At 39.6% G+C, this 16463-nt stretch overlaps 6 protein-coding genes across 6 annotated transcripts; 5 read left to right on the top strand and 1 right to left on the bottom strand.

The window, feature by feature from the left end:
- The first annotated feature begins 1290 nt into the window (after positions 1-1290).
- Positions 1291-1925, top strand: LOC111593111 (peptidyl-prolyl cis-trans isomerase-like). Its single transcript, XM_023305711.2, has one exon. It carries the CDS (start codon positions 1369-1371, stop codon positions 1861-1863), a length of 495 nt encoding a protein of 164 aa, XP_023161479.1. The 5' UTR covers positions 1291-1368; the 3' UTR covers positions 1864-1925.
- Positions 1877-3315, bottom strand: LOC111593110 (ketohexokinase-like). Its single transcript, XM_023305710.2, has one exon. The coding sequence runs from the start codon at positions 3223-3225 to the stop codon at positions 1942-1944; it is 1284 nt and encodes a 427-aa protein (XP_023161478.2). The 5' UTR covers positions 3226-3315; the 3' UTR covers positions 1877-1941.
- A 1627-nt stretch (positions 3316-4942) lies between these two features.
- Positions 4943-5971, top strand: LOC111593132 (ketohexokinase-like). The gene has a single exon (XM_023305733.2). The coding sequence runs from the start codon at positions 4943-4945 to the stop codon at positions 5969-5971; it is 1029 nt and encodes a 342-aa protein (XP_023161501.2).
- A 1145-nt stretch (positions 5972-7116) lies between these two features.
- On the top strand, positions 7117-7972 carry LOC111593114 (peptidyl-prolyl cis-trans isomerase-like). The gene is made up of 2 exons (XM_023305714.2): positions 7117-7214; positions 7280-7972. Exon 2 carries the CDS (start codon positions 7318-7320, stop codon positions 7810-7812), a length of 495 nt encoding a protein of 164 aa, XP_023161482.1. The 5' UTR covers positions 7117-7214; positions 7280-7317; the 3' UTR covers positions 7813-7972.
- Positions 7973-8317: 345 nt separating this feature from the next.
- LOC111593120 (ketohexokinase-like) lies at positions 8318-9401 on the top strand. Its single transcript, XM_023305721.2, has one exon. The coding sequence runs from the start codon at positions 8416-8418 to the stop codon at positions 9382-9384; it is 969 nt and encodes a 322-aa protein (XP_023161489.1). The 5' UTR covers positions 8318-8415; the 3' UTR covers positions 9385-9401.
- Positions 9402-15746: 6345 nt separating this feature from the next.
- Positions 15747-16288, top strand: LOC111593125 (60S ribosomal protein L36-like). The gene has a single exon (XM_023305726.2). The coding sequence runs from the start codon at positions 15888-15890 to the stop codon at positions 16233-16235; it is 348 nt and encodes a 115-aa protein (XP_023161494.2). The 5' UTR covers positions 15747-15887; the 3' UTR covers positions 16236-16288.
- The last annotated feature ends 175 nt before the right edge of the window (positions 16289-16463 follow it).

Raw genomic sequence — 16463 nt, forward strand, 5'->3', positions numbered from 1 at the left:
CACTAGCTAAAGCTGAGGCGAGCTACATCAGTTGGCCTGCAGCAATTGCGTGTCCAAAATCTCTACGCTGATATTGCAATTTATTTAAATAATCTAGCCATAATTCAAATAGCCCAAAAGCCCACGAAAAAAGGCATTGAAAAAAGAAATGGTCCAAATGTTAACCCTTTTCAACACGACTATAAAATGGTGATGCAGCCATCTGCAATATATATATATATATATATATATATATATATATATATATATATATATATATATATATATATATATATATATATATATATATATATATATATATATATATATATATATATATATATATATATATATATATATATATATATATGTGTATAACATACATATATAGCTGATAATTTATTACCATGACAGCAGTTGGGGCTGGACGGCAAGGTAATTATTATCGCTGGCCAACGTGGCGCATACGTAATGAATGGCCGGTTTAAACGGTTTAAGGTTATGTGACATTTTTTTCGCTCAGCATCGCAAGCCGAGACAACAATTTTCCATTTTCCATTTTCCATTTGCCATTTTTGCGACTTTTTACACCAATTTATGGCTTTGACCTTTGAGCGTCGTCACAAGGGACGAAATTTTCATTACGCATTATTTATTATTTTTCTTAAGCTCTTTAAAATGCTGTCAAAGAAAGTCAAATAAAATTCAATTAGAAATTTATTTATTGAATTTAAGGAAGACTGCCAAAAGGTATTGAGTCGATAAGCAGAAGAAACTTTTCCATACCCTTGAAGACATGGCAAATGGAAATGGAGAGTGTAATGGTCTTGGAAAAAGTATGTAAGGGGCAGAGCACGGCTTGGCAGACTCCACAAAATATATACATTATTAAACAGGATGACGATTTTAGGTGAAATAGCCATGCCTGCCCGTCCGTGTAAACGCAGTAATCTCGTAAGCCACAGTAGCTACAGAATTGATATATTAAACATATATTTCGGCATATTTGTATATTTCGATAAGCAAGCTTATTTCCTCATTGTCGATTAAAATCGATAATTAATTTTAGTCTTAGAACTACGTATAATCTGGAAACTTCACATTAAGTGTGTAGGTCTGTGGCAAGACTACATTGATTCGGTGTATGTTTGAATTTGGGTACCTTCTACCTTTTCCCTAAATGTGAGAAAGTGTATATACTGAATAAAACTTAATAATACTTTCCATTGGAGTTTTGGTAACCTGATGCCAAGAGTCAGCATGTTATATTCCGTAAACAATAAGAAATATAAATTTTGTTATTAAGGGTTTTTAAGAATTGTGTAGGCTTTTTATATTTTTTCATTCGAGTTTTGGCTTAACTATCAAAGATTTTCCAGCTTGTCAAGAATGTCCTATCCTCGTGTCTTCTTCGACGTAACCGCTGATGGAGAGAAGCTAGGTCGCATTGCAATGGAACTGCGTACGGATGTAGTTCCAAAGACGGCTGAAAACTTTCGAGCTTTGTGCACCGGGGAGAAGGGCTACGGCTATAAGGGCTGCCCGTTTCATCGTGTTATACCAAATTTTATGTGTCAAGGCGGAGACTTTACCAATCAGAATGGCACTGGAGGACGCTCCATCTATGGTCACAAGTTCCCTGATGAAAACTTTGAGCTGAAACACTCCGGTCCAGGCACCTTGTCAATGGCCAATGCAGGACCCAACACAAATGGCTCCCAGTTCTTTATATGCATGGGCAAGACCTCGTGGCTGGACAATAAGCACGTCGTCTTCGGCAAGGTAATTGAGGGCATGGAAGTAATACGAAAGATAGAATCGATGGGCTCTAACTCAGGCAAAACATCTAAGAAAATCATTATCGAGGACTGTGGCGACTTGTAAAGCGAGACATATATTTATATAATATATTTATTATACAGACTGAAACTGTTTTATCTCCCACTTAGCTATTTTTTTGATTTATTTTATTGGCGAAATTGATACAATACTCCTCATTCTCTTGGATCGCACGGATGAATTTCTTATACGTGGGACCTTGGACATACTCTGTGTGACATTGTATGCAGGGTCGAAGGCGACAGACGATTGTTGCTCTCTCAAGTTCTTAGAGAGTGCACTTTTTAAGCTCACGATGTCTTCATCTTTAGCCATTTCGAACCTTTGCAATAATTGGGTAGATAATATGCCATTGCTTGGTTGAATTTGGCGATTCATGTGCTTTTTGCAAATGAATTGTTCGGACTCGTCGTCCTCTGAGTAATGGTCAGAATTTTTATCGTCATTCGATACAGTCACAGGATAGTGCTGAAACTGGGCTATATGATTGTAGCCACTTCTAGTTGTCTTAAAAACCGCCACGCGGTTGCCAAAAGTTACGGCTGCAGCCAAAGGCATTTGTCGCAAATACAACGCATAGATGACGCCTGCTGTAAAGCATTCTCCGACTCCATAAGTATCGATGGGCTTTCTGCCTGCAGGAAGTGGCAGATCAAAGTATTGGCCGTGAGCATCCAGGCAGCCAGCACCGTATGGACCCCAGGAGCAAATAATGGACGGTCTGCGCATTAGAATCGAGCGTGGCAGAGGCAGAGTCTTATCCAATTCTATGCATGTCTCTCTCACTGACTGCCAGCCCAGATCCAGTGCCAGTTGCCTTGAAAATATCAAATAGTGGCACATATCAAAGAGATCCTTGTTCTCATTGAAGCAACCATCCACCTTCAATGATATTTTGATGCGGTCTGTGCGTCCACTGTTGTAGTTATGTATGGCCCGCATCATAGGAATAATGTCCAGCTTATTGCGTGCCTCGAAGTGCACCCAGCCATAACGGTTTAGATCAAGCTTTTTGAACTCCTCTATGCCGATGTATGGAAATTTTCTGCTGCATTCTAAAATTGAACGGCAGCCAGTCTTACGATCTATCACAACTGTAGTAAAAGCTGGATTTTTATCAGTTCTGGGGCAATTGCTCAAGTCAATGTTGATGCGCTCCATCTCCTGCAGAATCTCTCGCAGCATGCTGGATCGACTCAGCACGCCGAGGAACTCTACCTGAGCGCCCAGCAAACGCAGCACGTAGCTCACATTGCTTGCGTGGCCTCCGCGCTGCCAACGAGCATCCACGGATAAATGATCTCGTTTATCCGCGGGCATTGAATTACATTGTTCTACGATGTCTACGGACATGCTGCCAACGCATAACATGGGCTTGGTTATGCTGAGAACGCAGTCTGTATCCATTGTCAAGAAAATAAGTAAAATTTTTAAAGTTAAGATTTTAATTAAAATTTGACATAATTTTGACAAATAACCGAGATAAAATTGGTTTAAAGCACCAAATTAAGTGTGATCTTAACTAACTAAAATCCATGAAGGTGTATTTATAAATGAATAAATAAAATGAATGATGAGTTATCAAAAAAAAAGATAAGCTCGAACTGCGCATGGTACGGGAACAAATATTTTACGAACTGATGGACAGACGGACGGACAAACGAACGGATAAGCTGACGGTCAGAACGATGGACAGACGGACGGACAGAATGGAAGTTGATGGAAAGACAGATGGACAAATAGTTGGACAAATGGACGAACGGACGGACGGACAGAAAGGTGGCGGACGAACGGACATACGGCTGACGGACGGACAGAAACTCGACTTAAGAAAAATAAGGCGGCGGACGAACGGACAGACGGGGGACGAATATGCGGACCGGCGGACGGACGGGTGGAAGGGCGGGCAGACTAACAGCTGAACGGATACCCAATCACATGGACAGGCGGATGGTTGGACAGACGGATTGACGTACGAAAGAACATACGGACGGACTGATGTACGGACGGACAGAGGGACGGACGGATGGATGGGCGGACGTATTGACGGAGGGGTGGACGGACGGAGCACGCGCAGGTCAAGTTCGTTTCAAATATTTGATAACTATTCGCATTTAATTGCTATCGAATAAAAACATGATTGAAATGCAGTTAATAAATTATATCTCGGACGTCTTGAGAGCAAGAGCCTCCAAATGTTGTATTTAGTTTTATGTATATTTGATGCAATTTTGATTTTTCCTCAAATTCTTAAAATTTGAGTTCAGCTTGAAAAAGGGCCATAATGTGAGGGCGTTTGCATCTCAACCAAGCCAATAGGATATGTAGATCACACATACATTCAAATGCGTATATTTTTCTATTCGAAGAATCGAAATTGCGATTGAATTGTACTGAATTATTAGCTGCTACTCAACTTCACATTCGCAACTGCTCGAGTAAGCAGTGCAGTGGCTGCGGTGGAGTCGAAATATGTTGTATTGTTTTACTTTTTTTTAAATTATGAAGTGAAGGCGGTGTTGGTAGAGTTGGTGCACGTTGCGCAAACAATCCTGTTTCGAATCCTGGTCTCGTAATGTCGTTTTTTATTTTTTTTCTTATCTTTTTGAATGCTTGATACAAACTACGGAAAATATTAATAAACGCAGATAGGACTGGGATCAGGGTATCTCCTAGTCGGGCATACCGACTAGAGCTTTCTTACTTGTTTGTAGTTGGTGTGGGTAAAAACAATCGTCACTTTGACTGATATGTCGGACTAAAAAACTTCACTTTCTTGGTCTGCTTTTCCTCGTAGAAAAAGGAGTTATCCTGCATTCGCCTTCAAAGTGGACCTCTTGCATTCCTACGGAATAACTATATTATAAGGAAATATACACGAGCAGGAATATCAGTTAGTAATCGGAGCATAATGTGGGATACCGATATTAAGATAAATCAAATAAATTCATGAATGAAACTTTTCGCTATAGTTAATAAATATGTTTTAATACTAGATAGTGAAGAGCGCCATAAGCTTACTTAAGTTTACTCCCTGACAACACATATTATATTAATATTTTGTTAAATATATGTCAAAAAATATATTTTAAAATAAGAACCGATTTCTTCCTTATTGAAAACTATGTATACGGATTACGGGCTCAGCATAACCAAGCCGATGTTATGCGTTGGCAGCATGTCCGTAGACATCGTAGAACAATGTAATTCAATGCCCGCGGATAAACGAGATCATTTATCCGTGGATGCTCGTTGGCAGCGCGGAGGCCACGCAAGCAATGTGAGCTACGTGCTGCGTTTGCTGGGCGCTCAGGTAGAGTTCCTCGGCGTGCTGAGTCGATCCAGCATGCTGCGAGAGATTCTGCAGGAGATGGAGCGCATCAACATTGACTTGAGCAATTGCCCCAGAACTGATAAAAATCCAGCTTTTACTACAGTTGTGATAGATCGTAAGACTGGCTGCCGTTCAATTTTAGAATGCAGCAGAAAATTTCCATACATCGGCATAGAGGAGTTCAAAAAGCTTGATCTAAACCGTTATGGCTGGGTGCACTTCGAGGCACGCAATAAGCTGGACATTATTCCTATGATGCGGGCCATACATAACTACAACAGTGGCCGCACAGATCACATCAAAATATCACTGAAGGTGGACGGGTGCTTCAATGAGAACAAGGATCTCTTTGATATGTGCCACTATTTGATATTTTCAAGGCAACTGGCACTGGATCTGGGCTGGCAGTCAGTGAGAGAGACATGCATAGAATTGGATAAGACTCTGCCTCTGCCACGCTCGATTCTAATGCGCAGACCGTCCATTATTTGCTCCTGGGGTCCATACGGTGCTGGCTGCCTGGATGCTCACGGCCAATACTTTGATCTGCCACTTCCTGCAGGCAGAAAGCCTATCGATACTTATGGAGTCGGAGAATGCTTTACAGCAGGCGTCATCTATGCGTTGTATTTGCGACAAATGCCTTTGGCTGCAGCCGTAACTTTTGGCAACCGCGTGGCGGTTTTTAAGACAACTAGAAGTGGCTACAATCATATAGCCCAGTTTCAGCACTATCCTGTGACCATAAGTAATGACGATAAGAGCTCGGAACTATACTCAGAAGGAGATGAATCTGACGATTTCACTTGCCCGCAATAACAAGCTTCAAAATAAATGAAGATAATGGAAATACTTTGGAGCCCATACCTTAAATATGGATTGCAAAGCGTTCCGTTTGTTTGTTTTACAGCTGTCAATATTTCAGCTTCTTCATTTAAGGGTTATGCAAACGAGCTTTTAAGCAAAGTAGCTGAGACATTGACAACTGAAAAATTAATGTATTCGAGCATTGCAATTCTAAGAACAACTGAAATCGTTAGTAATAGGAGTATAATATAACAAGTAAGAAACTTTAGTCGGAGTGCCTGACTAGGAGATCCCAGTTCTATCTGAGTTTTTTAATATTTTCCGTAGTTTGTATCGAGTATTCAAAAAAAAAATAAAAATTGACAGTACGACACCAGGATTCCAACCCACTATTTTTACGCAACGCGTACCAACTCTACCAACACCGCCACTTCATAATTTAAAAAAAATAAAACCATAAAAAATATTCCATCTCCACCGGTCTCGAACCCTGCGACTAGCTGCTTACCACTTGCTTGCCACTTCACATCTTGCAAGAGGAGTTGCAAGTTTGAAGTTGAGTAGCAACTAATAATTCAGCACAATTCAATCGCAATTTCGATTCTTCGAATAGAAAAATATACGCATTTGAATGTATGTGTGATCTGCATATCCTATTGGCTTGGTTGAGATGCAAACGCCCTCACATTATGGCCCTATTTCCAACTGAACTCAAATTTTAAGAATTTGGGGAAAAATCAAAATTGCATTAAATATACATAAAACTAAATACAAAATTTGGAGGCTCTTGCTCTCAAGACGTCCGAGATATAATTTATTAACTGCATTTCAATCATGTTTTTATTCGATAACAATTAAATGCGAATAGTTATCAAATATTTGAAGCAAACTCGATATGTACGTGCTATACACGGACTCACAAAAATATTTCAAGTCTCTAGCTCTTATAGAAGCTGAGACCTGATTTCCCATTTTCAATGGAATCAGGGTATCAACAAATTAACATTCAACAATCTCTTTGACTTCTAACTTTCCTTATTTGATATCGAATATATCGGCTCTATTGACCAAATGACTTTTGATAGGTGGCATATGTATTGGAGAAAACTACTGTTTCATAGTTTCTAGTGGGCCTTGACACTTGTCTATTTCACTACAGATTGAGTTGTTTTGTCGACTCAGTATTCCTGCTCAGGCTATAGAACAGAACGGATCTGAAAGTATTTCATATTTATTTGTTATAGCTTAGAAATCGGTAAAAAGAATATTTCACTTGTATCTATAATAGCATTTATATATTTTATTTTTAACCTACTTAAGAGCTGGCTTTGTTTCGCTCCTTTTGCAACCAAGCCAAAATGTCGCTACCGCGAGTTTTCTTCGACATTAATGCCGGCGGGGAGAAGCTTGGTCGCATCGTCATGGAGCTACGCTCGGATGTAGTTCCAAAAACAGCTGAAAACTTTCGAGCTTTGTGCACCGGGGAGAAGGGCTACGGGTATAAGGGCTCTCCGTTTCATCGTGTTATACCAAATTTTATGTGTCAAGGTGGAGACTTTACCAATCAGAATGGCACTGGAGGACGCTCCATCTATGGCCACAAGTTCCCTGATGAAAACTTTGAGCTGAAACACTCTGGTCCAGGCACCTTGTCAATGGCCAATGCAGGACCCAACACAAATGGCTCCCAGTTCTTCATTTGTACCGAGAAAACCACCTGGCTGGACAACAAACATGTTGTCTTCGGTAAAGTTGTCGAGGGCATGGACGTCATTCGTAAGGTTGAGTCGATGGGCTCCAATTCTGGCTCCACAACAAAGAAAGTGGTAATTGAGGACTGTGGCAGTTTGTAGAGTGTAACCAGAGTGTTCAGTGTTGTTTTAGTCTGCAATTCACTTGTTATTCGATCATGGATATAAATAAACAAAATATTGGGGCGTTGCAAGTAAAAATTAAGCGCATCTTGCGCAGATTTTTTGAAAGTGTTGAATGCCTGCAAAATTATGTAAGCCTACTTAACAATAGCTATTATCAATAAGAGCATTCTGAGCGCACTGTCCCTGAGCGTATCTTGGGAAGGCAGTGGATAAAGTTAATCTTAAATGCATTTCCCTCCCGACTTCGATACTAATTTAGGAATCTTCTTAGTGAACTTATCCTATATTCCAGCTGCCTACAGAGTATTTATATATTTATATATATTATACATTCGTCGAATTTCATGTATTTCGTAACAAAGTTCCTTTGTGAATGTCCCCAGTGGAGACTATTACCCCATGGATAAGCACATGTAGGGCATTCCCATGCAACCAATGATGATCAATGAGCTCATAATAAAACACAGCATTTACATAAATATGGCAGCTTGTCATTTCAACTTGTTTTATTTATTCTGACAAAATTATTAGTGCTATTAAATATATTCACAGAATATCGTTTCTTATTGGCATTGCAAGATGGAGGATTCAAGAGCAGTGCTCAGTATGGCCATGGGCAAGAAGACAATTTTGTGCGTGGGCTACTTGAATATCGATTGCATATCGATTGTTAAGCGGTTTCCCAAACCGAATGAGGTACAAACTAGCACCATGGGCAATTGGCAGCGTGGAGGCAATGCTGGCAATAATTGCACTGTCCTTCGAAACTTTGGCGCCGATGTCGAATTCTTTGGAGTACTGAGCGCATCCCCCATGATCAGCTTTATACAGAACGATATGCATATGCGCGGCATCAAGTGGGATAACTGTCCCAAATGCAACGAGCCGCCACCATTGTCATCAGTGATCGTCAACCGGAAGACACACGTTAGCCAAGTTCTCAATTGCAAGAAATCGTTTCCCTATCCCACTTTGGAGGATTTTCAGAAGCTTGATCTGAGCACATATGGTTGGATACACTTTCGTGGCTGCAGAGCAGATATAACCATTGAAATGATGAAAGTTGTCGACGCCTACAACCAAACGCATAGTGATAAAATTGTCATCTCAATGGACTTTGACACGGAGTTGACTAAAAATTGGCCCCTGGTCGATTACTGTCAGTACGTCTTTTTCTACAGGTCGCTGGCTAAGGAAATGGGTTGGAAGTCGGCGAGAGCGTCCTGCGAGAACATCGACGATATGTTGAACATGCGATTTGGGATCAATCTGCAGCGTCCCTTTTTTATGTTCCTCTGGAATATGCAAAATTTCAGCTTTATGGATTATGATAGCAACTACTATCGCACGACCTCCTATAAGCCGAAACGGTTCGTCGACAGTCTGGGCGCAACGGAAGCCTTTGTTTCCGGCTTTATCTATGCGGTCTATGTGAGAGAACGCACTCATCGCATCGCCGCCGATTTCGCCAGTTTAATAGCCAACTACAAGTGCACAAAGCACGGCTTTGACCATCTCCCAAATATCCTTCAAGTACCAGTTCCCTGAATGTTTCAAATATATACTTTCTCGATGTATTTGCATATTTTTATTTTATTTTTTATATTTTATATTTGTTTGTTTTTGATGTTTTGCTGGTGGCTATTCTCTATACATTTCCTTCTGCTTGGAAACTCCATTTCGTAGCATCAGTCATTACATTTAGTACATCAATCAGTCAGCCAATCAGTTAGTTTGACTGAGTATTAGTTTGTCGAGAATTAGTTTGTTGATAATGACTGATTTATTCAGTTAATCAGTCAGTCAACCAATCAGTCTGTCGCTGAATCAGTCAATCAGTCACCCGGTGCGTGCATTAGTCAGCCAAACTTATTTGGTAAGCTCCTCAGTTAGTTGCTCAATAAATTTACCAATCAGCAAGTTGATCAATCAATCAGTTAACAAATAGAAGAATCTATTATTGTATCAGTCAATCAGTGAATCAATTAGTTGGAGAATCTCTAAGTCAGTCAATCATTAGTCAATTAGAATGAAATACTATATATATAATATTTAGGAAAGTATTAGTCATATACAAGCTGAACTTTCTCAGTGATATTTCAATTAGTTTATGAGTCAATCAATCTTCTTAACGAGACTTATTTTAAACAAAGTAAATCAATCATTATTTATAATAATATATATTTGAAATCCATTTCAAGATCGACTTGTAACCGTAACTTCAAAGTCTTAAATGGAACTTTAAACTGCAGCTGAGAGCTAAAGCTGAAGCTGAAGCTGAAGCTGAAGCAGACGCTGCAACAGCTCGTAAATTGCTCACAAGTTGTGCAGGGGACTATGTGCTCGGCATAATTGTGGCATGATTAATTCCAGAGTCGGGCAGAAGTTGTTCAGACGCAAAATAAATGCACAAAGTTACAAGCTTGTAGAAAAATTGTACGTATTTATGTATATTTTGCGGATTAAGCGATGCGAGCTGGGCAGACAAGTAGTCAGCAGGCAGCAGGCAGGCAGTTAGTGTAAATGTTATGCATGGCATCAAGCGACAGACACAAAACGAGAATGTTTGCTGGTCATTTATCATGACGACAACAACAATGCCATGGCCATGGACAAGAATAAGGAGAAGTGGAATTGCAAAAGTAGAAGGAAGCGACAGCAACAATTTCGTCAGGAATTTAAGTGACAATTTTCATACAATTTCCATGGCAAAGGACACGGCACAACGCGGCGTATGAGCGATGATGACGATAATTTCGGCTGGCTAAGAGAAATCGATAAATGTCCAACCGTTTGACATGCGACAAAGACAACCAAAACGGGAAATACATCCGGTCATGGAACTGCCTGCCTTTTGTAGGCGCTTTTTTTGTATTAATATTTCTTTCTTTATTTTCTGCGAGATACCCTGTAGAAAAGGGGAAGCATCAAAGGGAAAGTGAGAGGCAGACAACTATGTTGAATATAAGAAAAATATATAATGGGTATGTGCGAGTCGTGCTGGTCATTATAGTTAATGGCACTCAATCGAAATGTGAAACTAAACTGAGTCATGTATGCTAACTAATGGGTATCTTGTAGTCATGACCTCCCTAAGAAATGTAAACTCAAATATCAGAGAATCATGGCTACCTATCTGGAGCATACTCCCGCATGTCTATATGTGCTCGCTAATGGGTATCTGCTAGTCGTGACAGCCCTCGCTGCTGTTTTCTGCTGACTATTGCAACGTCGAACAATGCAAAGCCCGAAAATTATGCGTCGCAAATGCGACAAAGCTAACGAAAAGTGGAAAGGGAGGCGCCACTCCAAGCCAAGACGCAGACAGTCAGCAACGCTTCAAAGCGGCTTCCGGCTGGCTTGCACGAGCACACACCAGCACACACATACACACACACACACACACATAGAGCAGGCCGCCATTTATGTAAATTAAAAATTATTTCGACTGTAAAAATTCAGTGGGAATTGTTTTTGGCAAGCGTCGTCGCTGCTGTCTCTGCGGCCCATTTGCAACAAAAACACTAACACACACACACACACCAACACACGCACACTTTGGCACACACACACACAGCGCAACAAAAGCAACAAGGAGCTTTGGCAATTGAGAAAAACATTTGGTTTTTAACTACATTGGCTGTTAAGCAGATCTAAAAAATAGTTATTGTTATTATTGGCGGTTGTTTTAAGCCACAGCGCACCACACAACCACGCACCACATGCAATGCGGCAACCAAAAAAAAAGGCAGAAAAGCTGACAAAAAAACTTTGGCTAAGACGATTCGCATTTGAATTTGAATTCGGGATATGGCATTCAGGAAAGGATAAGTACGAACTTATGATTATGTGCTCAAGCATAAAGTTGCGGCTATATGGCTATATGGCTGGCTATAAATGTCAACAGTTTTGTTGTATAAATGCATATATTAAAAATAGTTTTCCTTTTAGAAAAGAGACAGAAAGACCGAGAGAGAGAGAGAGGAAGACAAAGACAGAGAACTTGAGATAAAGAGAGATGTCGTTCTACCTTGAACAGATCCACTAAGAAAACTCTTTTGCCAACATGCTAAATATGTTTTATTTCTGGGATAGGTGAAGACAATACAATGGCTAAAAAAAGAGTAAGGAAAACTGAAAAGAAACTGGAGAGAGACAGATATAGAGACAACCCACTCTTGGAAAAGGCAGATCAACAACTGCAAATGTATTTGAGAGAAAGAAACGAGGTAAGTTTCACGAGAAGAACGTTAACGATTTTTGTATATATAATATATAATTAATATAATATTAGTTATGCAATTAAAAAATTGATAATTTTGAAAAAATTGAAAAGGAATATGCAAGGATTGGAAATTCATATCGGGACAGAAAGAACGATAGATACATAAAGAGAGAAACCATTTGATAAAGAAATAATAAAATACATAATAAAATACATAATAAACAATAACTCTATTTTCATAATCAGATATAAGACAGAGAGAGAGACAGAGAGAGAGATAGAGAATGTGATTGAGAGATAGAGAGACAAAGATAAACAAAAGCAAAAGTAAACAAAAAAACTCAGTAACTTCTTTTTTTAACTCAACTAACTTGCTAATTGCTTTAACCAGCTTTGAGTAAGTGTTCGACAAAGAGAGAGAGAGTAGTCAAGGAGATCATAAAAAAGGTATATCTGAAGCTAGATCTTAAAGATAACAAGCTGAAAGTCATAATAAAAACCAAAAAAAATTTCATTTTCATGATTAATTTTTCTTAACACAGAGCCAGACAGATAGATAGCAAGCAAGATATCTACAACAAAGTCGAGTAGTCAGTCAATCATGCCGAAGCAACAACATCTCCTTGAACATGAGCAACATATAACATTTGCATGAGATACCCAATTTCATTGAGGTATGCAAAGTAGTAAGTGCATTGTCAATCTATAATTTATGAGCTCGTTCAGTCAATAAATAATGAATATATTCAACATTTCCTGGAATCAATTCGATTTTATTGCCCTTTGCATTTTGGGCTTTAGGTTTGAAATACACAATTCGTAGACATCTGCCACATGGGCTTCTTCTTCTAGTTGCCCCGCCCGATTGCCGTCACAGCTGTTGTCCTGGCCATGCTTTAGTAGCCAAGCTAATTTCTGCCGTCCTGCATATTCGAGGCTAGAAAATTTTCTCTTTTCAATTTCATGCAACGCCACTTTGCATTTAAGCCAAAAGAACTTTAATATATTCCATTGGCGTTTCAATTGTGTGCGTGTGTGTGTATGTGTGGGTGGCTGGCTGTGTGTAGCTGTTTCTGCATGTGAAGTGCATAGATTATGCAGTTGGCTTCAGTTTATGATTGGCAAATCCAATATACGTCGTGCACTTTGGCATGCAGCCGGGTCGCAGATTGGCAAGCCGAGCACTTGGACCGCAGCGACTGCAATTTCGACAGAGCTGCCACTTTATGGCAGTCGCACGCATATTTTCCATACCCGACACATGGAGGCGCACACACAGACACAATCAGTTACACTCATACAGTGGCGCAGAAACAAGATGGCGGCGCGCCCGTTTCCGGTTGATGGGCAACGGCGTGATTATCGGCAGGCGGCTGGCACCGTCAGTCGAGCAGAGCAGCGCAGAGCAAGGCAAACCGCAGCTGCCGAAAAAAATGAAATGAACTCACACAGAACAATGTGAGAAGAGGCATACTGACTGTCAGATACCCTGTGTAAAGATTAGGCATAGAATATTTCACATCTGTAGTAAAACTTTTGGAAATGCAAAGCGAATGCCAAGGATGAATTTAGAGTGATCTCTGAGCGCAGTTTATTAATGAAAAAAATTAGACTACTTAACGAACGCTTTATCAGCTGTATCCGAATCTGATCCCCGATTAAGAGAGAGAATGAGAAGCAGAGTAAGAGAGAGAGACAGGGGCAAGCCAAGTGTGAAAGAGGACAAATGTCTCCAAGTTAAGATTGACTCGTCTATTATTTAAAACTGTTCTTAAAATATATGGAGAGGAAGAAGATAGAGAGACAGAGAGAGGATTAGATAGAGCATTTGATAATGTTTCAAAAAAATTTTGTAACTACCAAAAAATTACTAAAATATACAGTTTCTGAAAAGGTTAAAAAATTCTACCATTTGCTGTGTATAAAATAATATATGAACGTATATTATTCAACTAATAAATGAGAGTAAATAATTTATATACAAAATAATAAATTTTTTATTTTCTACACAGAAAATTGTTTTTTCTTGTTTTTATAGAAAATTAATCATTATTTAAATATTCATTATTTTTTCAAATAATTAAATATTGCTTACACAAAAATTAATTGAAAGTATGTTTTATAAATGCACAGACAACGTCATGACTTGCAGAACTATGCCCAAAGTCCGACAAATGCAGCTGGAAAAACTTTTGATGTTTAGTTTAAAAAATTTTAGTATATTAATATATATATCTATATATATATATATATATTTATATATTTATATATGTATATATGAATACTGCGTATAGACACAGATGTGACATCTCTCCATACGTTCCTTGCAGCAACCATACAGGGTATCAACACACACACACACACACACAGGCGCATAGTAGTAGCCCACAAAATTGCTGCCGCAGCAGTAAGCTGCAAAATAAGCCAAAAATATGCGTTATCAAGCCGAGCCAATATAAAAAGAAAAAAACTCAATGGCAGAGACGAACACATCCAGTCAAACACACACTCTCACACACACACACACACACACATGTGTGTATAATAGCAAGCAGCACAGCTGGAAAGACAACAACGTCAAAGGACATGAACATGGCTAGGTGGAAGCGGGCAAAGATGGGGGCGCATGATAGGAAAGGGCTCCTGGTCGGGATAATGGGGTATACCAATTGCAGTTGCCGTTGCCATTTTGCATTACTTTGCATAACCAGCGTGGAATATCCCGCTGTGTGTCCTGGAGAGGAGTAGTTGGAAGCCAGCAGGCAGTTGCCAACACATCGTGTCGCCTGTTCTTGTAGCTGCGAGCCTCGAATGTGAAGCTGAAAGTCTGCTGTTTAACCATAAACTGCTCGTCCAGGGTCATTATAAGAGGCTGTCCCAGCTTCTACTCTCCTACTCCCTCTCCCTCTCTCACTCTCTGTTGCCATTTTTTTCTTCTTTGCAGTTTCCACACATTATTCTTATTTATCGGTGCTCAGCAGCCCGCCTGGGCCCACAAGTGGCCAGAGCGAATCGTTAGTTACGTTTAGGCCATAAACTGTTGCACATTATAAACAATTTTTTATGACTGTCTGAACTTTGTTGCTTTTATAAAATTTAACTTTGCCAATTTTCTAGCACTCGATAAAAACTTGACTAAGATTTTGGATGTACATTGGAAAAAAATTATTTATGCTGCTGGATTAAACTGGTGAAGTTGAAGTACTTTAGAAAAGCTTAAAGAGAAAGATGTGCAAACATTCTAAGTAAGTTTTATTTTTTAGTAAGATACTATATAGAGAATATAATGCCCGAATAGAGCGAATAAAGGTGGAGAGGTAAACAGAGAAAGGCAGATGAAGAAAGGAACCAACATTGCTAGTAGCAGAGAGTGTGTGTGTGTATGTGTATGTGTTGAGCATGACGTAGCCTTTTTCAAGTGCTTTGACAGTTTGGTCTGCTTTCAAGGAAGATTTAAGTAGGCGATCTATGCTTGTTGCAACTTTGAAGATACAACTCTGTGCTGATTTCTCGCAAACAGTTGCGACAATCTTAATCAAATAAAACTGATTAATTATCTTGGAATTCACATTTGCCATAATTAAAAAACTCATCAACTCAATTCAGGGCTGCAAGAACTTTGAGTAACGTATCGATAATTTAGTAATGGTATCGATGTTGTTATCGACGTCATTGTCATTATAATTATCGTGTGTGTGACACAGCTAAAAAATTTAAGCAGTCTTTAGAGAGTTACCTCTTGCCTGCATGATTTCCGAGTTTAACAAGAAATTGCAAACATATTTAGAAATCGAATCGAATATCTCAATTGAAAGGCAAGGTAACAATGGCAATTCGCTATGAGATGTGCGTTGGTCTTCGTCGAGGCCACAAGACGACCAAACTAAAGAACGTTAAGTACACTGGAGACAAAAAGGCCAAGGGTTTGCGCGGCTCCCGTTTGAAGAACATTCAAACTCGCCAAACAAAATTCACGCGCGACTTGATTCGCGAGGTTGTTGGCCATGCTCCCTATGAGAAGCGAACCATGGAGTTGCTGAAGGTCTCGAAGGACAAACGCGCCCTCAAGTTCCTGAAGCGCCGCTTGGGCACACACACCCGGGCCAAGAAGAAGCGTGACGAACTGTCCAATATTCTCACTCAGCTGAGGAAGGCTCAGACCCATGCCAAATAAAACAGCAAAGTGTTGCCAACCAACAGCAACAAAAATTTAATGATTTATGTATACGGACATTTTCAAATAAATTTTGCTCTTATTGTGCATTTGTGCATGTATTTCATATAACTAGAGCTAGAGGCACTAGTTCGTAGGATTTTATTGAAATCAGCCACAGGTATAGTGGTTGTGTGCAAGTATATGTAACAGGCAGAATGAGTCGTGGCAGACCCCATAAAGTATAGA

Source organism: Drosophila hydei, unplaced genomic scaffold, assembly GCF_003285905.1.
Source record: "Drosophila hydei strain 15085-1641.00,03,60 unplaced genomic scaffold, DhydRS2 tig00000001-arrow-pilon, whole genome shotgun sequence".
NCBI lineage: Eukaryota > Metazoa > Arthropoda > Insecta > Diptera > Drosophilidae > Drosophila > Drosophila hydei.

Bases quoted from the DNA above. Each gene is read 5' to 3' on its own strand.
- LOC111593111 (XM_023305711.2), top strand. From the start codon at position 1,369: ATGTCCTATCCTCGTGTCTTCTTCGACGTAACCGCTGATGGAGAGAAG.
- LOC111593110 (XM_023305710.2), bottom strand. From the start codon at position 3,225: ATGGATACAGACTGCGTTCTCAGCATAACCAAGCCCATGTTATGCGTT.
- LOC111593132 (XM_023305733.2), top strand. From the start codon at position 4,943: ATGTATACGGATTACGGGCTCAGCATAACCAAGCCGATGTTATGCGTT.
- LOC111593114 (XM_023305714.2), top strand. From the start codon at position 7,318: ATGTCGCTACCGCGAGTTTTCTTCGACATTAATGCCGGCGGGGAGAAG.
- LOC111593120 (XM_023305721.2), top strand. From the start codon at position 8,416: ATGGAGGATTCAAGAGCAGTGCTCAGTATGGCCATGGGCAAGAAGACA.
- LOC111593125 (XM_023305726.2), top strand. From the start codon at position 15,888: ATGGCAATTCGCTATGAGATGTGCGTTGGTCTTCGTCGAGGCCACAAG.